Source organism: Manis javanica, chromosome 15 (genome assembly GCF_040802235.1).
Source record: "Manis javanica isolate MJ-LG chromosome 15, MJ_LKY, whole genome shotgun sequence".
In the NCBI taxonomy this organism is placed as follows: domain Eukaryota; kingdom Metazoa; phylum Chordata; class Mammalia; order Pholidota; family Manidae; genus Manis; species Manis javanica.
The window spans coordinates 33,198,775-33,222,448 of record NC_133170.1 but is presented as its reverse complement, the minus strand read 5'-3'; the positions used below and the strand labels follow the sequence as shown (position 1 = coordinate 33,222,448).

Sequence of the window (23,674 nt, the reverse complement as noted above, 5' to 3'; positions counted from 1 at the left end):
GTAAGGAAATGCTGGGGGATGTGGCCATGCTGGATAGTACAGAGAAGCTCCGGAAGCAGAAAATGTGAAGAATGAAAGGTTATTTAGTAAAGCACCCAGTGTTTCAGGAGGCAGCCCAGCAGTCTTTGGATTTGGCAACTGAGGCCCATTCCTGATGTCAGCTGGAGAGGTTCATTCAGTGAGTGAGGCAGAAAGCCAGTGTTGCAGCTGACAGTGAGCAGTGGGTGTACAAGGAGACACTGAAGGCTGTGTATGTGGGGCCTCATTAAGCTGGGCTCCATGATGAGATGTCAAGGCCAAGCATCTATGGCAATATGAGTATAGTCTACAGCTGGAGGCTTCATTTTTCTAATTTGTAAGGAGAATTTTGTGAAAATAAACATAATTTCAGTTGTAAAAGACATTTGTTTCCTTAGGTCTTTGCCAAGGCTAATATCTTTTCATCAGGTGATTACAGTCTAGCAAAACAGAGAAAATGAGAGTCTTGGAAGGGTGAGAAAAGGACTCTGAAATGACATAGCAAGTGGGGCCACACATAGAGGCACACACATACTTTATTTAGATGAATATTGCTACATTATTTTTTATTTATTTTTATTATGATACCATTAATATACAATCACATGAGTAAAATTGTGGTTACTAGATTCCCCCCATTATCAAGTCCCCACCACATACCCCATTACAGTCACTGTCTCATCAGCATAGTAAGATGCTACAGAGTCACTACTTGTCTTCTCTGTGCTATACTGCTTTCCCTGTGCCCTTACCCCCTACGTTATGCATGCTAATAATCATAATGCTCCTTAATCCCCAGTCTCTTTCCCTTTGGTAACTGTTAGTCCATTCTTGGGTTCTGTGAGTCTCCACTGTTTTGTTCCTTCAGTTTTTGTTTTGTTGTTACACTCCACAGAGGAGTGAAATCATTTGGAACTTGTCTTTCTCCACCTGGCTTATTTCATTGAGCATCCATGTTGTTCCAAGTGGTAGGATTTGTTTTCTTCTTATGGCTGAATAATATTCCACTGTGTATATGTACCATCTCTTCTTTATCCATTCATCTACTGATGGACACTTAGGTTGCTTGCATTTCTTGGCTATTGTAAATAGTGCTGTAATAAACATTGGGGTGCATTTGTCTTTTTGAATCTGGGATCATGTGTTCTTAGGGTAAATTCCTAGGAGTGGAATTCCTGGGTCATGATATTTCTATTTTGGGTTGTTTGAGGAACCTCCATACTGCTTTTTTACAATAGTTGGACTAATTTACATTCCCACCAACAGTGTAGGAGGGTTCCCCTCTCTCCACATCCTCACCAGCATTTGTTGTTATTTGTCTTTTGGATGGTGGCCATCCTAACTGATGTGAGGTGCTATCTCATTATAGTTTTCATTTGCATTTTTCTGATAATTGGCAATGTGGAGCATCTTTTCATGTGCCTGTTGGCTATCTGAATTTCTTCTTTGGAGAAGTATCTGTTCAGCTCCTCTGCCCATTTTTTAATTGGATTATTTGCTTTTTGTTTGTTGAGGCGCATGAGCTCTTTATATATTTTGGATGTCAAACCCTTATGTCATATATGAATATATTCTCCCATACTGTAGGATGCTTTTTTGTTCTGCTGATGGTGTCTTTTGCTGTACAGAAGCTTTTTAGTTTGATATAGTCCCTTGTTTATTTTTGCTTTTGTTTTCCTTGCCTGGGGAGATATGTACAGTATACCAGCCAGGCTACATCTACATCTGTGAGAACTCAGCATCTCACGAAAAGGGTAAGATACAAAGCTGTGACCCAGCGGGACCAGAGCAATCCCCCCACCCCAGCTCACTGGTAGAAGGAAAATAATCAGAGTGGAAACACAGGACTGCTAAATAACCAGCCCTAGTAATCTTCACCAAGAGCACAGACACACATTGCGTGGTGTACTGGATATTAAAGGAATGGAAAAGCAAAATCTGACACTAAGACCACAAACAGGTTCCCACAGCTGGCTGCCCTGGGACAAAAGAAAAGTGGGCACTTTAAAAGTCTTAAAGGGACAAGGGTATAACAGGTGGATAAAATTGTCCTGGCACACTCAGCCCAGTAGGCTGGGAACTTTAAAGAACTTCAGGTGCCCTAACCCCCTGGATGGCAACGCAGCTCTGAAGCCCCTTACAGCTATAAGCAGCCTGCCATTCACTACCCCACAATGGCACTCCAAGCAAACCGGCTGACCTGCCATTGCTGCAGAGCAGCTGGGGAGCAGACCCACCCACCACAACCACACAGAGGCTTCTCCCACCTTGTAGCTAACCGGGCCAGACCCAGAGGCTGCCCCCTTCCCGCAGTTGACCAGCAGCAGTGGAGGCTGGTGCAGAGTCTGGAAGGCATAAAGGCGGTTTATTCTCGCGGTGAACACACGTTGCTTGCCTGCAACCCCAACCCCTGCCAGTGTCGTAGGCCTTCCTGAGGGCCACCCTGCCCATGGCAACTTGGGATTAACCCAGATGCTGCTCCCTGTGTGCAGTTGAGTGGCACAGGCAGCAGAGACAGGCAAGGTGACCAGCAAGGAGGAAGGGGCTTTGTTCTCCCAGCTGACACACAGGCAACTTGCCGGTGATCACTTCCATCACCATGAAAAGGCAGAAGAACGTTGTTCAGTCCAAAATCCCTCAAACACCAGACAGAGGGCCTGGTGAGATCAAAATTATCAATCTTTCTGAAAAAGAATTAAAAATAAAAGTCATAAGCATGCTGATGGACGTGTGGAGAAATGTGCAAAAGCCAAGGGATGAATTCCAGAGGGAGATAACACCATTGAGACACAATGGAAGGATTTAAGAGCAGACTGGATGAGGTACAAGAGACTGGTAATGGAATAGAAATCAGAGAACAGGAATACAGAGAAGCTGAGGGAGAGAGAGATAAAAGGATCTCTAGGAATGAAAAAATATTAAAAGAACTGTGGGACCAATCCAAACAGAACAATATTCTCATAATAGGGGTACCAGAAGAAGAAGACAGAGAAAAAGGGATAGAAAGTGTCTTTGAAGAAATGCTGAAAACGTCCACAGTCTGGGGAAGGAAATAGTCTCTCAGACCATGGAAGTTCACAGATCTTCCAACACAAGGGACCCAAGGAGGATTACACCTAGACCTAGACATATAAGAACTAAAATGGCAAAGATCAAAGACAAGGACAGAGTACTAAAAGCAGCCAGAGAGAGAAAAAAGATCCACCTACAAAGGAAAACCCATGAGGCTATCAGACTTCTCAGCAGAAACTTTACAGGCCAGAAGAGAATGGGATGATATATTTAATGCAATGAAACAGAAGGGCCTAGAACCAGGAATACTGTATACAGCACAACTGTCATGTAAATTTGAAGGAGGGATTAAACAATTTCCAGATAAGAAAAAGTTGAAGGAATTTACCTACCACAAACCATCTCTACAGTGTATTTTAAAGGGACTGCTAGATGGAAGTGCTCGTAAGGCTAAATAGATGTAACGAGAGAAAATAAAACCACAGCCAAGAAAGTAGACCAACTAAATACTAAGTAAATGCAAAATAAAATCAGCTATCCACAAAATCAGTCAAGGGAAATGCAAAGAGTACAGAATACAACATCTAACATAAAAGAGTGGAGGAGGAAGAAAAAGAAGGGACAGAAATAAAGAATCATCAGACTATGTTTACAGTAACTTAATGAGTGACTTAAGTCACACAGTTACATAGTAAAGAAGCTCCCCTTGAACCTTTGGTAACCACATATCCAAAGCCTGCAATGACATATGTATCTATAATCACCCTAAATGTAAATGGACTGAATGCACCCAAAAGACACAGAATAATAGAATGGAAAAAAAAAGCAAGACCTATTTATATGCTGCCTACAGGAGACATACCTCAAGCCCAAAGACATACACAGAATAAAAGAGAAGGGATGGAAAAAGATATTTCATGCAAACAATAGGGAGAAAAAAGCAGGTGTTGCAGTACTTGTATCAGACAAAATAGACTTCAAAACAAAGAAAGTCACAAAGGATAAAGAAGGACATTACATAATGATAAAGGGGTCAGTCCAACAAGAGGATATAACCATTATAAATATATATGCACCCTACACAGGAACACTTACATATGTGAAACAAATACTAACAATTAAAGGAGGATATAGAATGCAGTGCATTCATTTTAGGATATTTCGACACACCACTCACTCCAAAGGACAGATGAGACAGAAAATAAGTAAGGACACAGAGGCACTGAACAACACAGTAGAACAGATGAACCTAACAGACATCTACAGAACTCTACACCTGAAAGGAGCAAGATACACATTCTTCTCAAGTGCACATGGAACATTTTCCAGAATAGACCACATATTAGGCCACAAAAAGAGCCTCAGTAAATTCAAAAAGATTGAAATTCTATCAACCAACTTCTCAGATCACAAAGGTGCAAAACTAGAAATATATTGTAGAAAGAAAAGAAAAAGGCTCACAAGCACATAGAGATTTAACAACATGCTCCTAAATAATCAATGGGTCAATGACCAAATTAAAAAACAGATCAAGCAATATATGGAGACAAATGAAAACAGCAGCATAACACCCCAACTTAAGTGGGACACAGTGAAGGCAGTTTTAAGAGGAAAGTACATAGCATTCTAGGCCTATTGAAGAAGGAAGAACAACCCCAAATGAATAGTCTAACGTCACGATTATTGAAACCGGAAAAAGAACAAATGAGGCCCAAAGTCTGTAGAAGGGACATAATAAAGATCAGAGAAGAAATAAATGAAATTGAGAAGAATAAAACAATATAAAAAAATAATGAAACCAAGAGCTGGTTCCTTGAGAAAACAAACAAAATACTTAAACCCATAGCCAGACTTACTAAGAAAAAAAGAGAATCTGCACACAGGAACAGAATCAGAAATGAGAAAGGAAAAATCACTATGAACACCACAGAAATACAAAGAATGATTAGACAATACTATGAAAATCTATATGCTAACAAACTGGATAACCTAGAAGAAATGGACAACATTCTACAAAAATACAACCTTGCAAGACTGACCAAAGAAGAAACAGAAAATCTAAACAGACCAAATACCAGCAACGAAATTGGATCAGTAATAGAAAAACTACCCTAGAACGAAACTTCTGGACCATATGGATTCACCGCTGAAATTTATCAGACATTTAGGGAAGACATAATACCATTCTCAAAGTTTTCCAAAAAATCGAAAAGGAGGGAATACTTCCAAACTCATTCTGTGAAGCCAGAATCACTCTAATACCAAAAACCAGGCAAAGACACCACAAAAAAAGAAAAGTACAGACCAATATCCCTGATGAATATAGATGCAAAATACTCAACAAAATATTAGCAAACCGAATTCAAAAATATATCAAGAGGATCATACACCATGATCAAGTGGTATTCATCTCAGGGAGGCAAGGATGGTACATTTGAAAATTCATCAACATAATCCATCACATCGACATAAAGGACAAAAACCACATGATGATCCCCATAAATGCTGTAAAAACATTTGACAAAATTCATCCATTCATGATAAAAGCTCTCAACAAAATGGGTATAGAGGGCAAGTACCTCAACATAATAAAGGCTATGTATGACAAACCCACAGCCAACATTATACTTAACAGCAAGAAGCTGAAAGCTTTTCTCCTAAGGATGGGAATTAGAGGATGTCCACTGTCCCTGTTGTTATTCAAAATAGTACTGGAGGTCCTAGCCATGGCAATCAGACAACACAAAGAAATAAAAGGCCTCCAGATTGGTAAGGAAGAAGTCAGACTGTCCCTGTTTGCAGATGACATGATATTGTACATAACAAACCCTAAAGAATCCACTCCAAAACTACTAGATCCAATATCTGAATTCAGCAATGTTGCAGGATACAAAATTAATACACAGAAATCTGTTGCTTTCCTATACACTAATGTTGAACTAGCAGAAAGAGAAATCAGAAAAATAATTCCATTCACAGTTGCATCAAAAAGAATAAAATACCTAGGAATAAACCTAACCAAGGAAGTGAAAGACCTATACCCTGAAAACTACAAGACGTTCTTAAAAGAAATTAAAGAGGACACTAATAAATGGAAATTCTTCCCATTATTTTGGCTAGGAAGAATTAATATTGTCAAAATGGCCGTCCTGCCTAAAGCAAGCTGCAGATTCAGTGCAATCCCTATCAAAATACCGACAGCATTCTTCAACAAACTGGAACAAATAATTCTAAAATTCATATGGAACCACAAAGAACCCCGGATAGCTAAAGCAATCCTGAGAAGGAAGAATAAAGCAGGGGGCATCTTGCTTCCCAACTTCAAGCTCTACTCAAAGCCACAGTAATCAAGACAGTTTGATATTGGCACTAGAGCAGGCCCAAAAACCAGTGGAACAGAGTAGAGAGTCCAGATATTAACCCAAGCATATATGGTCAATTAATGTATGATAAAGGAGCCATGGATATACAGTGGGGAAATGACAGCCTCTTCAAGAGCTGGTGTTGTTAAAAGTGGACAGCTACATGTAAGAGAATGTATTATTTTCTAACCCCATACACAAAAGTAAAGTCAAAATGGATTAAAGACCTGAATGTAAGTCATGAAACTATAAAACCCTTAGAAAAAAAACATAGGGAAAAATCTTTTGGATGTAAACATTAGCAACTTCTTCTTGAACATGTCTCCTGGGGAAGGGAAACAAAAGCAAAAATGAACAAGCGGGACTATATTAAACTAAAAAGCTTCTGTACAGTACAGGACACCATCAGTAGAACAAAAAGGCATCCTACAGTATGGAATAATATATTCATAAGGATGTTAACCCCTATAGGGGTTGACATCCAAAAGAAAGAAAGAGATCATACACCTGAGCAAACAAAAAGCAAATAATGCAATTAAAAAATGGGCAGAGGATATGAACAGATACTAATCCAATGAAGAAATTGAGATGGCCAATAGGCAAATGAAATGATTCGCCACATCGCTAATTATCAGAGAAATTCAAATTTAAACCACAATGAGATATCACCTCACTCCAGTTAGGATGGTCAACATCCAAAAGACAACAACATATGTTGGCGAGGATGTGGATAAAGGGGAACCCTCTTACACTGGTTGTAGGAATGTAAATTAGTTCAACCATTGTGGAAAGCAGTATGGAGATTCCTCAAAAAACTCAAAATAGAAATATCATTTGACGCAGGAATTCCACTCCTAGGAATTTACCCTAAGAATGCAGGAGCCCAGGTTGAAAAAGATAGATGCACCCCTATGTTTATCGCAGCACTATTTACAGTAGCTAAGAAATGGAAGCAACCTGAGTGTCCATCAGTAGATGAATGGGTAAAGAAGATGTGGTACATATACACAATGGAATATTATTCAGCCATAAGAAAACAAATCCTCCCATTTGCAACAACATGGATGGACCTAGAGGGTATTATGCTCAGTGAAACAAGCCAGGTGGAGAACGACAAGTACCAGATGATTTCAGTCATCTGTGGAGTATAAGAACAAAGCAAAAACTGAAGGAACAAAACAGCAGCAGACTCACAGAACACAAGAATGGACTAACAGTTACCAAAGGGTAAGGGACTCTGGGGAGGATGTGTGGGAAGGGAGGAATAAGGTGGAAAAGGGGGCATTACGATTAGCACACGTAATGTAGGGGGTCGGGGCACGGGGAATGCAGTATAACAGAGAAGACAAGTAGTGATTCTATAGCATCATTACGCTGATGGACAGTGACTATAATAGGGCATGTGGTGGCGACGTGATAATGGGTGGAGTCTAGTAACCATAATGTTGCTCATGTAATTGTACATCAATGAGACCAAAATAAGAAAAAATCATGTTATTTCTGACTTCATCCTTAGAGTAGGAACTTAGGAAAGGAAGGACCCTTCAACAAGTAGTTGGATGGAAAGGGTGTTGACAGTAAGAGGAGGGGACATAATGACCCGGGAAGGAGGGAAGCAGGCTGTTACTTGCCCGTTATGGGCTAAGTTGCACAGCTCTGCAGTTACTCTCTGTGCTGTTTGTCCTTTCTCCTTCGTGTCCTGATGTTTTCCAGATGTCAGAGCACATGCTTTGGTGGCCTTGGAGGTTTGAGTTCTATCTCAGCACTATTAGCTATTTGCTGAGCAAATTTTAACTCCTTTGAGATTCTGATTCCTCTAGTGGGAGAACATAACCTGTAGCATGTTTAGAACTAAGTTAGGTAACTACGTAAAGTGACAAGTGTACCGTCTAGCATGACAGGTATTGGATGAATAGTAGCTCCTTGTGTGTCACTTCTCTAAACTTCACAACTTGCTTATGAGTGGTGGTATTTAAGGGAAATAAAGAACACTCTAACCATATATATTCTGTTCATGGTCCTGAAGTAGAGATTTGTGTCGTGTGTGATTAGAGATAGATGAAAAAGAAATGTCTTGGAGGGAGGCAGGACCATGAAGACATGACTTAGATGGTGACATCATTATCAGGTTTTGGTTTCCAGCTTTCCAGGACGAGAATTCTAATATTTTCAGAATCTCTAGACAATGTTAGGTTTAAGTAGACAGATATGCCCTTCCAAACTCATAAAATACAGATGGGTCAGCTGACATGTGACATCTCTCCTTGGAAAAGCTACATGGAGAGCCAGATTACAAGCAGGAAGTAGTTTAATTTAGAAAGAAAGAATGTCATTGCGATATTAGTGGTTGTAACATTATTATTATTATTATTTTTTTTTTTGGCATGAAAACCCACTTTAATGCTCCTTTTTTTCACTTTCTGTGCCAGATGAAAAGATACATCAGGGAGGGAGATTGTTGAGAACTGCAACCTTGGGTGATATCCACCTTGTTTGTTTGTTTATTTATTTATTTATTTTCTTGTTTTACCAGTTTATTTTTATTTATTTATTTATTTATTTATTTATTTATTTATTTATTTATTTATTTATTTATTGAGAGGGCATCTCTCATATTTATTGATCAAATGGTTGTTAACAACAATAAAATTCTGTATAGGGGACTCAATGCACAATCATTAATCAACCCCAAGCCTAATTCTCAACAGTCTCCAATCTTCTGAAGCATAACGAACAAGTTCTTACATGGTGAACAAATTCTTACATAGTGAATAAGTTCTTACATGGTGAGTAAGTTCTTACATGGTGAACAGTGCAAGGGCAGTCATCACAGAAACTTTTCGGTTTTGATCATGCATCATGGACTATAATCAATCAGGTCAAATATGAATATTTGTTTGATTTTTATACTTGATTTATATGTGAATCCCACATTTCCCCCTTATTATTGTTATTATTATTACTATTTTTTAAAATAAAATGCTGAAGTGGTAGGTAGATGCAGGATAAAGGTAGAAAACAGTTTAGTGCTGTAAGAGGGCAAATGTAGATGATCAGGTGTGTGCCTATAGACTATTAATCCAAGCTAGACAAGGGCAACAAAACATCCACGGATGCAGAAGATGTCTCTCAAAACAGGAAGGGTGGGGTTCTAAGCCTCACCTCTGTTGATCCCCAATTTCTCACCTGATGGCCCCCCTGAGACTGTGCCTGTCTTAGGTTGTTCCTGCCTTGAGGAATCTTACCTGTCTCTGGTTAACCAGTCATCTTCTGGGGGCATACAGGGAGATGTAAAGTTGGTAAGTGAGAGAGAAGCAATATTGTTTGAAAAGGTTAGCTTTTTACTTCTTTGCAGATTTTTGCCCTGTGGCTTTTATGCCCAGCATTTGTCTTGAGGTATCTTTACCACTTGGAAGAATTATAATACTCGGTACTTCCGTTATGAGGCACGAATTCTACTTAAGGCTTGTAATTAGGAAGGAAGAAGAAAAGCTATAGAAGTAGCAGATGGAAGAAAACATGGGAAGATTGATTATTTCTTTGACATATCTTCTTGTAGTGTAACATAAGCATGTATAGGTTTTAAACTATTAATTAAATTGCATACATACATTAACATAATAGGAATACAGCTACATTACCAAAGCAGACCTACCATCTCCAGTGAAACCAAGAAAACCAGTTAGGCACCCTAGGTATTTGTGAAAAATTATCAATGATGTGATGGATATTGTCTAACTGAATTTGAATAGTAACTGTTCACATCGCATATGTTCTTTCAACAGTAGATAGTCTGTAGTCACGAGATTTTGGAGCGCTGCAACTTGCACTTCTCCTAATTCTTGGTTGAGTTGCGACAGTATAGATCCAGTCAAATTTGTTGTTTTACTGTATGCACAGGCCAGCTTAGATATCTCCTTCTTCATTTCAATGGCAAATCCAGGAACTGGTGGGATGAATGCAGCTATAACTGCAACAGCGCCAGGATCTCTGTTGAAGTTTTTTGATGATCATCTTCTGGAATGACTCTTCCAGAGAATGTTGATGGTGGAAGTTCTTCTTCATATCGTATCTTAATTCATTTTCTGGGTAGCCAAATTAGGCTTTGATCCTGTGTATAAACACAAACAAACCCTTTGTCCACACTTTGATATGCCCTTTATATCATTGTGAAGAACTTATTGGAGATCACCACACAGGAACTGCTTTTTTTTTTTTTGAGAAAGGAATATCAGAAAAGTGTACCTCCATAGCCAATCATGTGACACCCTTTAAGTGATCAAAGTTAAGGATATTTAAAGCATGCATTAATCGTTGATTTACAGTTAGTTTTATCCTATCAGGGAGTAATCTCCCTTTTCTTTCTTTCTTTTTTTTTCTTTAATCTACACTTACATGAAGAATATTATGTTTACTAGGCTCTCCCCTATACCAGGTCCCCGCTATAAACCCCTTTACAGTCACTGTCCATCAGCATAGCAAAATGTTGTAGAATCACTACTTGTCTTCTCTGTGTTGTACAGCCCTCCCCTTTCTCCCACCCCACCCCTCCTATGCATGCTAGTCTTAATACCCCCCTTCTTCTTCCCCCTCTTATCCCTCCCTACCCACCCATCCTCCCCAGTCCCTTTCCCTTTGGTACCTGTTAGTCCATTCTTGGGTTTTGTGATTCTGCTCCGGCTGCTGCTCCAAAATGGTGGAGCCCCCTTGGAGGGGGAGTGGCTGGGAGGCTATTTATCTCCGTGAGGAGCCTCCGTGCTCCCTGCTGCCCAGGGTGTTACAGTGCCCAGAGATCCCCAGATTCCCTGCCTGTGGACTAAGTGTCCCGCCCTGTCCCTTTAAGACTTCCAAAAAGCATTTGCCAAAACAAAACAACAACAACAAAAATTAAATAAATAATTTTAAAAGCCCCTTGCTTTTCTTTGTCCTCAGGCGCCGGCCTCACGACCCACTCACCGGTCTTGCTGCCCTGTTTCCCTAGTATCCAGGACCCCACGCATGCACTGTGTCTGCGCTCTGGTCCGGATGGCTGGGGCTGGGTGTTCATCAGTCCTGGGCTCCCTCTCCCTCCCTGCTCCTCTCCTCCCTCCGGGAGCTGGGGGGAGGGGTGCTCAGGTCCCACCGTGCTGGGGCTTGTATCATACTCCTTTCGCATGGCACTGGGTTCTCGCAGGTGTGGAAGTGGTCTGGATGTTTTCCTGTGGCCTCTGGTCTCTATTCTAGGAAGAGTTGTCTTTATTATATTTTCATAAATATATGTGGTTTTGGGAGGAAATTTCCGCTGCTCTACTCATGCCGCCATCTTGGCTCCGCTAGTGGTTGTAACATTATCGATTGTAATTTACCTTTGTCACCTATGGTTACATACTTTTACATACTTGTTCAGTGGGCAGGAATGCTTTAGACAATGGACAATACAATGTGTATCAGTTAGGTTTCAGCCTTCTTAGTTAGAGTTTATTCTGACTTCGCACATCGTTTGTTGGAGTTTTAGGTGATGGTAAAACTCCTCATTTACCCATTTTCCAAATTTTTCATTGTGGATTACTGGCTAGTTTGCTCTTTATAAGTTCACTTTATTTAGTTTTATTCTCTTAGAGAAAGCTATCTCCACGCTTTACTGCCCAGCCCTGTTTGCTTCGCTAGTATTGACTGGTTGTTTCCAGCACAAAGAGGTAAATAAATGCTTGAGGAATCTCATGGTGAGAGGGGTTGAGACTGCTTTCAGCCAGATGCCTTTGGTAATACATGCTTTTAAGTCTTTGTACCCATAAGCATGCTAACTTTCAAAGGCCCACAACTTCTTATTAGACTGTTATGGTTTAATTAACACTTCTAGGTGTTAGGGTATTCTGATGGACACCTAAAACTAGGGGTTGATTTTTTTTTTATCCCCTGTTTGTAGTTTTGCTGTTTGTAATAGAAATTTCAGTTCTAGATTGTTCTACCCAGTTTCTTTTTAATCGCCAGAAATTAATTTTCTCACCTTTTTTTTCCTTTTTTAAATACTTACTCTTCCTTTGAACTTAAAGAAGATGTTCTTCACAGTGCTCGGCATCACTACTTCCAGTTTCTGGCCTAACTCAGAATTACAACCTTGTCTTCAGACTCCAGATGTTTATGAGGCAATTAGTTATTCGTTAAGTATTTCTTGCTGTGCTGGTTTAGTCTTATTTGTGCAGAATCTGTTTGAGAACAACTGTTGCTGTGGGGGGCATTTTGAGGCTCTACTTTCTCTTGATTTTTTAGGACTAGAAAAATCCTAAAGTTAATTACACTTGAGGTGGAGAAAAGGGTAAGGCCTTGTAGTTGTCTTAGTCCCTTCAGCTGCAGTTCCATAGGAGGACCTCTGTGAGCTCAGGGCTGGCTGAAAGCTGAGGATCAGTAAGAAGCGGAAATGGAGCCAGTCTGACCTAAGCACCAAGATAATCTCACTGGCGGGAGAAGAGATTGACTGCCATCTAACACATATTTAGAAGAAAAATGATTGTTTGCTTGGACATTTTTATTGTTAAACTTTAAAAGTACTTGGTTTTGCTTGATAGGTAAATTTAGCAGTCCTTGCCTGCTAACTTGTTTTTTCGGGCTTTCAAGCTGTAATATTTTGCTGTTAATTGGGTCCTATCCTAAACAGGGCTTCATTAGAAATGGACATCTACTTTGAGTCATAACAGGGAAGTGGAAAAGGAATTTTGTATCCTTTCTGATTTATTAACAAACTAGAATCTTGCAAACTCCTCTGGGAATTTTAATCACTTCATCAGTTTTGTGCAGAATGTAATAAAGTGATTTTTAGGGAGGAAATTTAATTAGCATGTTACAAGTACTTTAAAGTTTATTTAAAATAATTAGAATACCCCTACCTTTTCTCCATAAAACAAGTGATGTGGTCAATTTAATTTTACCTAAAACATAAGTGAAAAGTATGATTTCATGGACCAATGAATGACATTAAGCCATGTTTGCTTTGAGCACAGGGTATATATTACTATGTAGACTGGAATACAAGAGTAAGTAAACAGTGTTTGTTTTAAAGAAGTCTCCGAAGTGGACAGAAACAGCATTCATCACTTGATTGGAACCCCTGCATTTGGGACTTAAAAAGGTCACGAAGTTATTTAATGGGGTGGAAATGGTTCTAATGACAAAATAAGAGTATCTGGGTAGCTTTTTTCAGGGATCTCTCTGAAAATCACTCAGTGCAGGGGTGGTTGGTCTTTGTTTCCCAGTGGATGAAAAGTAGGTTGGACACACCACCACTACCGTTCTCTTTTCCTGAGTTTTGGATGTTCTAGAGACATCCAGGGTCGCAGCATCAGCATTTTATAGATACTGGCTTCAGTGAAGATAATCATAGGTACGTAACAAATGTGAATTAGTATTTTTTTGAACCAGTCTTTTATTTGCTTTTTAAAAAATAGGAATTCTAAGTTGTTTTCATTAAAATGGTGAATGACAAAACACCTTCATGAAATTCTTAGGGGTGTCCAACTGCACATTAAAAATCTTCTACAATAACATATACTCATTATTTAGAATTTTTCTTTGTTTAGTGCATTAGAAACCATTGTCATATGGAAGCATGGACTTTATTAGTTATCTGATGTGAGAATTGACTCTGAAACCATTTCCTTGCAAAATTAGTCTGTAGAAGAGGTGAAGAGCCACCATTCTTATTATCACACACCATGACGAAATACTTGGTGGTGCAGTTGAAGCATTTACATCTATTTTATTTTTTATTAAAAAATCTTTTTTTAATTGCCCTTCAAAGTGAATACTCCTGATTTTTTTTTAAATCTTGGTATATTTGTACTTAATATGTATTAAAAGAGATAAATGGTTGCTTGAGATTAGATGTCTGAGTGAATTTCAGACAGAGTGCCCTCACCTAGGCACCAGTGTATGGAGCAGGAGCTTGCTGCAGGCGTGCTGCACATCAGAGGTTCTGGGGGGGTCAAGGGTGACTCACCTAAGGGCTTTTCAACATAGGGGGCCTCTTCCTCCTCTCTCCCCTCTCTCCCCAAATTCTGATTGGCCTCTAGGAAACCATGTGTCTTTTCCTCCTAAAAATTCCAGAAACATAACTTCCTGAAGATCAAGTAAAATAGAGTGCAGAGAAGGCTTACTATGGCTAAGTACCCAACATGTATGGCAGCCAGCAGTTTAAGCTCTGCCTTTTCTAAGGCCTATATCTTTTCTTGGCCAGGAAGCCTATAAATGCTTACTACTTAATAAGTAATTTCCAGTGTGTTCTTCTCAACCATATGAGATTTGTTTCCTGATAATCCTTTTTAATTTTCATTGTAGTTATTTTTATTATAGAAGTTAATGTTTATTATAGCCAAATTAGAAAATACAAACTAGCATAAAGAAAATTGAAGTCATTGATAATCCAGCCTTCTAGAGGCAGACATCGTTCTGTATCCAGGTATCATTTGTTTTTTTTCTCATAACAAATGGAATCATCTTGTGAAACTGTCTCAATAGTTTGTTGTGCAAATCTGTATCATGTGGCTCTTTCCATACGAGTTGGCTGTGCAGTTTTCTGAACTGTTTGGGAACTGGGGCTGTTTTGCCCACCTGTGAGCTCCTTGGGAGCTGTGATGGTGCTTCTGCCTCCTTGATCACTGCACAGGACTTTGTACAGCATTTGCTTATCATCTATCTCAGAACACGTGTATTGAATGAAAACACAGCAATAAAGTGTGAAGCATTTCGGTGTGAGCCAGGACCAGCCCTCGGGGGTTCTGAGCTGACACCCAGATGTGTAGGTAACTTTTTTCTCCTCCACTTTTTGTAGGACCTACTAAATGAAGCAAAACAAAGACTCGGCAAAGTGGTAAAAGATACAACCAGGTACCAAGTGTTACTGGATGGCCTGGTCCTTCAGGTAATTTATAGGCCAGATCTGCCTTTGATAGCCAAAGTTCTTAAAAAATTGACAAGATAGATTAGAGATCAGCTCTGTTTTTCCTGTTTTCTTACCTAGTGTTCTTCCTTTGCTCTTTTCTTTGTCTAGTAGAGAAGTACGTGGGGACAGTAGTATCTGTGGCAGATAAAACTTCAGGCTGGCATCTCTTTCATAAAGTTTTATTAGTCCTTTCTCATTTGGGAAAACTTTATCTGCTACCTCCAGCTCTAAACTTCCCTCATTTGACTTCACCACTAAAACACACGGCTTTAGATATTGGGGTTCAGACCAAGGATTAAATACATTTTCAGCGTTTGCTGCTTGGCTGTGACTCCTTTGTTTACTTAGGTTAATTACAATAGTATCTGTCTTAAACCTAGTTAATGTAAGATAAAACCCCTATATGAATTTTCTTTCTACCTCCAGAGCATTGGGTATATTTATCTGGTTTACAGTATCAAGATTTTTTCCATGTTCTCATACTGTATGCTGTCTTTTGGGGAACTTACAAGTGGCTTTTTTCTCCAAACCAGATGAAAGAATCATAAACACATTTTGTTTTACTGTTGCTTCATTTTATAGTTTGCATTTCCCACTAATTGCATCTGATTGTGTCTTACAGGGTTTGTACCAGTTGTTGGAGTCCCGAATGACTGTTCGTTGCAGGAAGCAGGATTTCCCTCTAGTAAAGGTAAAGAGCTTGAAGAAGAAACAAGGTTGAAATGCATGCTCCAGTAGATGACAGCTCAGCCGCGGGAGTTAGAGGAGTCCTAACGCATTGCAGATAGTAACTCAGGTGTCCCTACACCTCTGATTCCTTCTCAGAGAGGTCAGGCTGCCGTCTGAGTTAGTACCATCCTGTTTCTGGGGGCTTTGTAATACCATGATCTGAAATCTCAGCTGTAAAGACAGCACCTGTGGACTGGCACAGAGACAGCCAACACCATCAAAAAGAGGCAAACCACTGCCAGATGAGCAGGGTGTGGTTCTAGCCTAATGTGTTTGTGTACCTAGAGACAGAAGGTGGGCACCAGAGGGAAGGCTGAGCAGCAGTGGAAACAGCTACAGTGCGGAGGCAAGTGTTGAGGTGCTCGTCCATGTCCTGTCTATTAATATTAATTGTGGGATGCTGGTTTCTAAACTGCCATGACCTGGGTCCTTGTTTGTGCTCACAGCCTTGCCTGTGAGCCTGTAAGACAGAGCTAGACCGAGGTGGTCAGCACTCTGTGGAGGCAGGGCTGAGTTGCCAGATGGCCTTTTCTAGATGACACCATGATACTGCCAGGTGCAAGCAAGGTTTTTCTTGACTACACAGTGTCAGCTTCCAGTGTCAGTGAGTGGTTCTCCAGGTGGGGCTATAGATTTGAGGAGCAGGGAAGAATGGAATGTATGTCTAAATCTGTTTAGTAGTATTGTCAGAGAAATACTGATGTGTCTTCAAGAAAATGTTATGTATGTGTCTACTGGAGTGCAAAGTATTGTTCAAGACAAACCTGCATCTTACCTCACTGGCTGCAGCACATTAAATCTACTTCTGTCTTTTTTTCTCCAGTGAGTTCATTTCTTTTTTAAATTATAAGTATAATATAAAACTTACCATTTTAAGTGTTAACAGGCGTGTTGAATACATCCACATCATTGTGAGCCATCCCGATCCCTCCTTTCCCAGAACATTTTCATCTTCCCTCCAATAAATTATGTCCAGACTCTGAAAACCAGAGTTCTACTTTTTCTCAATGTAACTACTCTAGGCACCTCATAGAAGTGGAACCATATAGTATCTGTCCTTTGGTGACTGGGTTACTTGATACAGCATATAATCCTCAGAGCTCATCTGTGCCATAGCACGTGTTAGAACATCTTCCTTTTTAAGGCTGCATTGAATGTATACAGGCATACCTTTGAGGTATAGCAGGCTCGATTCCAGACCATTGCAAAACAGCAAATACCACAATAAGGCAAATAAATGGAGGTTTTGGTTTCATGTAAAAGTTATCTATACACTGTACTGTATGCTCTTAATATTAAGTGTGCAGCAGCATTATGTCTAAAAGTACTGTACATACCTTAATTAAAAATACTTTAGTGCTAAAAATACTAACCATCATTTGACCTTCAGCAAGTCATAATCTTTCCCTGGTGGAGCATCTTGCCGTGATGTTGGTGGCTGCTGACCAATTGGGGTGAGGGTTGCCGAGGGTAAGGGTAGCTGTGAGGTGTGCTCTGTTGATCGGCTCTTCCTTTCATGCACGATGTCTCTGAAGCAGGTGATGCCCTTTGAGAGCATTTTACCACAGGAGAACTTCTTTCAAAATTGGAGTCAACCCTCTCACAACCCACAGATACTTTATCGACCAGGTTTGTGTCATATTCTAGATCCTTTGTTGTCATTTCAGCAGTCTTCACAGCATCTTCACCAGGAGTAGATTCCATTTCAGGAACCACTTTCTTTGCTCATCCATAAGAAGCAACTCCTCATCCACTGAAGTTTTACCCTTAAATTGCAGCAGTTAAGTCACTTTCTCCACTGAGGTCTTGAACCCCTCAAAGGCATCCGTGAGGGCTGGAATCAGCTTCTTACAGACTCTTGTTCATGTTGATATTTTGATCTCTTCCCATGAATCATGGCATCTAGAATGGTGAATCCTTTCCAGAAGATTTTTCAATTGCTTTCACCCAGACCCATCAGAGGAATCACTGTCTGTGGCAGCTATAGCCTTACACAATGTAGTTCTTAAATAGTAAGACTTGAAAGTCAGAATGACTCCTTGGATCCCTAGGCCGCAGGATGAATGCTGTTGCCCACATTGGTCTTGTCCGTCTCCATCAGAGGCCTTGGGTGAGCAGGCACCTCGTCAGCAAACAGTCATGTTCTGTGGGTTAGGCTAGCACCTTCATTAGTTGTCTTAGCTGGAGTTTCTGGATGACTTGCTGCAGCTTCTGCGTCAGCACTTGCTGCTTCACATTGCGATTTTATGTTACAAAGATGCCTTTTTTCCTTAAACCTCATGAACCAACCTGTGCCAGCGTCAGATTGCAGCCTCCTCACCTCCCTCAGCCGTCACAGACCTGAAGAGATTCAGGGCCTTGCTCCAGCTGGATTGGGCATTGGCTGAAGGGAGTGTGGTGGCTGGTTTTATCTCCTCTGCAGGCCAGGAAGGCTTTCTCCGTTACCACAGGAAGGCTGCTTACTTGTTGTTTGCGGGGTCACTGGAGGGAGCACGTTAAATTTCCCTCAGGAACTTGCCCTTTGTATCCACAACCTGGCTCGTCTTGGCCTTCAACATGCCTTCCTCACTGAGCTTAAGTCTTTTCCAGCTTTTGATTTAAAATGAGAGACACATGACTTCTTTCACTTGGACACTTAGAGACCACTGGAGGGTTATTCATTGGCCTGATTTCAATATTGTTGTGTCTCAGGGAATCGGAGTTCCGAGCGAAGGGTAGAAGACAGGTCAGTGAAGTGGTCAGAACACATACAGTGTTTGTCAGTCAAGTTTTCCATTTTACAGGTGTGGTTTATGGAGCCCCAAAGTAGTTTACAGTAGTTTAGCATCAAAGATCACAGATTACCATAACAATAATGATAATTGAAAAAGTTCAAAATAGTGAATTTCCAGCATGAGATATGAAGTGAACAAATGCAGTTGAAAAAATGGTGTTGAGAGACTGGCTCAAAGCAAGTTTGCCCCAAACTTTCAGTTTGAACAAAATGCATTGTCTGTGAGGCACAGTGAAAGAAGGTTTGCCTGTACACCACATGTTGCTTATCCGCTCATGGGTTAGGTGTTGGGCTATCTATCTTTTGGCTATTGTGAGTAAGACAGCTGTGAATGTAGGTGTGCAAATACCTGTTCACGTCTCTGCTTTGACCTTCGGATGTGTATCCTGAGGTAGAATTGCTGGATCCCTTGGCATTTCAGTGTCTCATTTTGGGGGAAGTGCTGTACCATTCTCCATGGTGGCTGTGCTGTTGTACATTACCACTAACAATGCATGTATTTTTTTTTTAAGTAAATAATGGTTCCTAGCACACCAACACTGCGCAGCTGTGACCATCGTCATTTTTAGGATGGATGTCTTCATCACCCCCAAAAAAGAATCTTCTGCCTTTTATCTGTCACCTCTGAACGCTTTCCCCTCTCCCCTCAGCCCTAGGCAACTACTAATTTACTTTTGGTCTCTGTAAGTTCATCTACCCAGGACATTTCCTATAAAGGAACCTTACAGTAAGTGGTCTTTTGTGACTGCTTTCTTTCACTTATGATATTTTCCAGATTTATCCATGATGTAACATGTTTCAGTACTTCACTTTTAAAAATAATTATTTTTTTGCAGTAAAGTTGATACACAGTATTATGTTGGTTTCAGATGTACAACATAATGACTTGGTGATTGTTTGCATCACTAGATGATCGCTGCAGGAAGTACAGTTCCCCCTGTTGCCATGCCAAGATACTATACAGTGTTACTGCTTATATTCTCTACGTTGTGCTTCCATTCCTGTGACTAATCTGTTCCGCGATTTGCAGTTTGTACCTCTTTATTCCCTTCACATATTTTATCCCCTTCTCCTCCCTACCCTATGATAACCAACAGTCTGTTGTCTATATTTGTGGGTCTATATCTTGGTTTGCTTTTTAGATTCCCCATATTAGTGAAATCAGCATGGTATTTGTCTTTCTCTTTCTGGCTGACTTTGCTTAGCATGGTACCGTCTAGGTCCACCATGTTGGAAGCTGCAGGGTTTCCTTTTTTATGGCTAAGTAATACTCCATGTGTGTATGTACCACATCTTTACCCATGTATCTGTCAATGGGCACAGGGCTCTTCTCTATCTTGGCTACTGTAAATAATGAGGCAGTGAATGCAGGGGTGCAGAAAACTGCATCTGTTCTTGCACTTGAAAAACTGGTAGGAATGTCCTTGCACAGTTTGTTGGTGTTTTGGATACCTGTGCCCCCAGTTTCTTCTAAACCTCTTACTGTTTGCTGCTTTTCTAGGCTGCAGTGCAAAAAGCAATCCCTGTGTACAAAATCGCCACCAAAAAAGACGTTGATGTCCAGATTGATCAGGAAGCCTTCCTGCCTGCGGAGATGTAAGGGGTATTCTTGCTTTTAACATCTGAGCTGCTCTCACTGCGAGAATGGTCTTTGTGCTGGGCCCTTGAAGGAGTCTGTGCAAGGCCTTGGTCACCGTGAGGTGCCACTGCGGCCGTGCTGCCCACAGCTGTTGCTGTCCTCAGTGCCCTGTTCTTCCATGCCTACCAGCCACCCGTGCTGCTCACAGCCCCTCAGGTCAGCCTGCAGAGGAAGCGCTGACTGTTGTGGAGATAAGCAGACAGGATGCAAAACACTTAGCTCAGGCTTCAGTCCAGCACTGTTTCTGAAACCTCTGGGACCATACGTTCCCTAGTACCCCATACAGGATCTGAGGTGCCACCCCTGTGATCAGATAGACTGATGTTTCTGAATGGAAACAGCAGTATTCACACTCCAAGGCATAAACGCAAAAGATATGCTGCCAAAGGACTAGAGGTCAGTTCATGCTTTGGAGCCACACAAATTAGTGTTTTTGTTTTCAGAGCTCTTTCAATTTCAGCATTGCCTGTTAGGGAACGTAGACATAAAATTCCAATGCAAATTTAAAGTGAAATTCTGCATATTTTAATTTTAATTAATAAATTCATTTTATTCTACCTCTTGTTTGTAAAATGGGGAGAATACCAAGACTCTTACAGGGCACTGGAGGTGGAAGTTGTACACACCCTTGAGAGTGCCTGGCACACACATAGATGTTCTCAGTGGGGGTCTTCCCTTACTCCTCCCACAGAGACAGAATGGTATCCCAGATAGTACGATCAGGATGTCAGCAAAGGGCCAACTGTGTCCTAATTTCATAAGGACTAAGTAAATAGTTGTTTAAGGATAGTCTGTTTTAAGAAACCAAAGATAGGTACACCAGAGAAACAGGGAGGGAGGATGGAGTGAGAACATAATACTGACGTTACAGTCCATTACCGTTTCCAAAGAAAGATTGCAAGACCTTGCCAGCCTTTAGCTCACAGCCTGCTTATTTTGGGAAATACTTGGTAAGTTACAATTCTAATGTAGCAAGAGAATTTTATTCTTTGGACAGCCTGGGACAGGAGGGGTGGTGGAGGCAGGGCTCCGCACAGGCTGCAATGGTGCACAGCGTAGTCTAAGCATTGCCTTATTACTGTCCCCTGGTAATTAGCAGGATTGGGCCTTTAAGGAACATCAGATGAGGACTCTTTCTAATATCTAGTGGTTTTGCAAACTGGGACTAAATCCTTCCCTTTTTGTTTTGCTGGGGAGGTCTGGTGGCTAGAATTCGATAGGCACGGTGACATGAATCTATGTGTACCATTTATCATAACTGGCAGATGGCAGTTACTACCAGCATCTGTACCTTAAGTCCTTGGAAGCTTTCTGAATTAATTTTAAGCTTATTATGTAAATTTATTGGCTCCTCACAGTATTGGGACATCCCACACACCAAAACAGCTTTCCTCAAAGAAAGTAAATGTACCACGTGTGTCTGTCTGTCTCAAATTTATAAAAATTGTTATTTCCTGTGTTCTTTGTAGAGCTGGTGGAGTTGAGATCTATAATGGGGATCGTAAAATAAAGGTGTCCAATACCTTAGAAAGCCGGCTGGATCTCATAGCCCAGCAGGTGAGTGGGAGTGCTTCTTGGTTAGTTGGTCTGCTGTTAATTTGAAGGACACAGAGAATGTGTGCCCATTCTTTGGTATCTAGGAGTTGTGCTGTCTTTCCACATTCTTTGATGTTTTCTTAAAAGGAATGGGGATTATGTACTTATCATTTACTTGATGATACCATTTACAGGATGGTGGATTTGGGGTCAGGACAGGGGTCTTGTTTATCAAGGATTCTAATGTACATTTTATTACCATGGATGCTGACCACAGTTCTTTCTCCAGCAAGAATGGTGGGCACTAAAGTAAGTACTTGTTGAGAGGAATGCCCAGAGGGCTGCTGGCTCTTCACATGTTTCTGGTTTGTACAAATAAACTTTAGGAAGCGAGCCAGGAAAACTGAGTTGCTCCAGATGCTGGGTGCCTTCAGCAGTGGTATCCTTGTAACTACTGGCTCGTCTTAATGGCAGAAACACTTTTACCTTGAGTGTCATCGTCTGGTAACTTAGACTCTAGGACTGTGATGCCCAATATTCATGTAAGAACAGAATAATTGACAAGTAAACTTAAAAGTGGAGCTCTGCCATCACACTAGCTGTGCTCCGCGCGCCCAGTGACCACGAGGCTTGAGGCTGCTCTAGTGGATGTGCAGCCCTTGAAGTTTGAAATTAAAGCCTAAGGGATTTTCAGTTGCCACACAAGTGCCTCGGTGCAAACTTGCACCTTGCGTAGAAAATGTTGCTGAGAGTGTAGGGGATCCAGTAATGTTATCAGTGTATCACTTCTTGCCTGTGCATCACAACACATCAGGTGCCTAAACAGGAGTGACTTCCGTTTTTTTCTTCATCCCTGCTAAGCAGTCAGTGTTAGCACAAGTCTGCAGTCGATTAAGGTTCTTGCTGAGGCTGTTACGGGGCTTTGGGTACTAAACGACGGGTTGGTGTGCTCGGCTTTTATTTCCCTTGTAGCCATGTGGGGGTCAGTGACTTGCCAGCTGTGGTCAATATGTACAGCCCTTCCCACGTCCTCCGAGTGTCCTTAAATAACTTACTTCTTCACAGATGATGCCGGAAGTACGGGGAGCCTTATTTGGTGCAAATGCCAACAGGAAGTTTTTGGACTGAGCCTGTAGGAGGTGTGCACGTACTGCTCTACTGCTGTGACGTGGAAGTTTCTGGTAACTGAAGAAGATATCTGGGTAGCTTCCTTTGTGCTGTTCTAATACTCTGTATGTATCAGTGGTTACCTTCTGTAGCTAATGCTCTCAGCCTAATTGTGTGACCAGGAAACCCGCCTCTGCCTACGTGAAGGCACAGTCCTGAAGGTGTGGGGGCCGTACGGTGGTTGCAAGGACTTCCTCCTGCCTTGGGCTCCTCCTCTGGGCCCAGTCACCCAGGTCCGAGGGTGGTGTGGGTGGTGTTCTCTGGCATTCAGTCTCTGCTGTTTAGGCTTAAAATGCATGTGGGGTCTGCATTCCTTCCTGCAATAGGAGCTTCACTGTTACCTGTTTGGGCCTAGAAGTGTCTATCCTCTGTAAATGTGATTTAAATCCTAGCCTCGAATATGCTTTATTTATTAAAACAAAAGGTTTGCATGGATTTCACTGTAATTTATTCAGAACACTACATGTGATTTGCAAGGGCCAAGCTTAGTGAGTTGTCTAGAAAAGCAGCGTTTTCCAAGTCCC

At 41.0% G+C, this 23,674-nt stretch overlaps 1 protein-coding gene across 1 annotated transcript in view; it reads left to right on the top strand.

The window, feature by feature from the left end:
• Positions 1-23,585, top strand: part of ATP6V1E1 (ATPase H+ transporting V1 subunit E1) — a 43,018-nt gene extending 19,433 nt beyond the window's left edge. Inside the window, exons 5-9 of the mRNA XM_017665478.3 lie at positions 15,196-15,285; positions 15,929-15,997; positions 20,310-20,404; positions 21,917-22,004; positions 23,049-23,585. Of these exons, the coding sequence (XP_017520967.3) occupies positions 15,196-15,285; positions 15,929-15,997; positions 20,310-20,404; positions 21,917-22,004; positions 23,049-23,111 (405 nt within the window). The 3' untranslated portion in view covers positions 23,112-23,585. The remainder of the gene's footprint in view (positions 1-15,195; positions 15,286-15,928; positions 15,998-20,309; positions 20,405-21,916; positions 22,005-23,048) is intronic.
• The last annotated feature ends 89 nt before the right edge of the window (positions 23,586-23,674 follow it).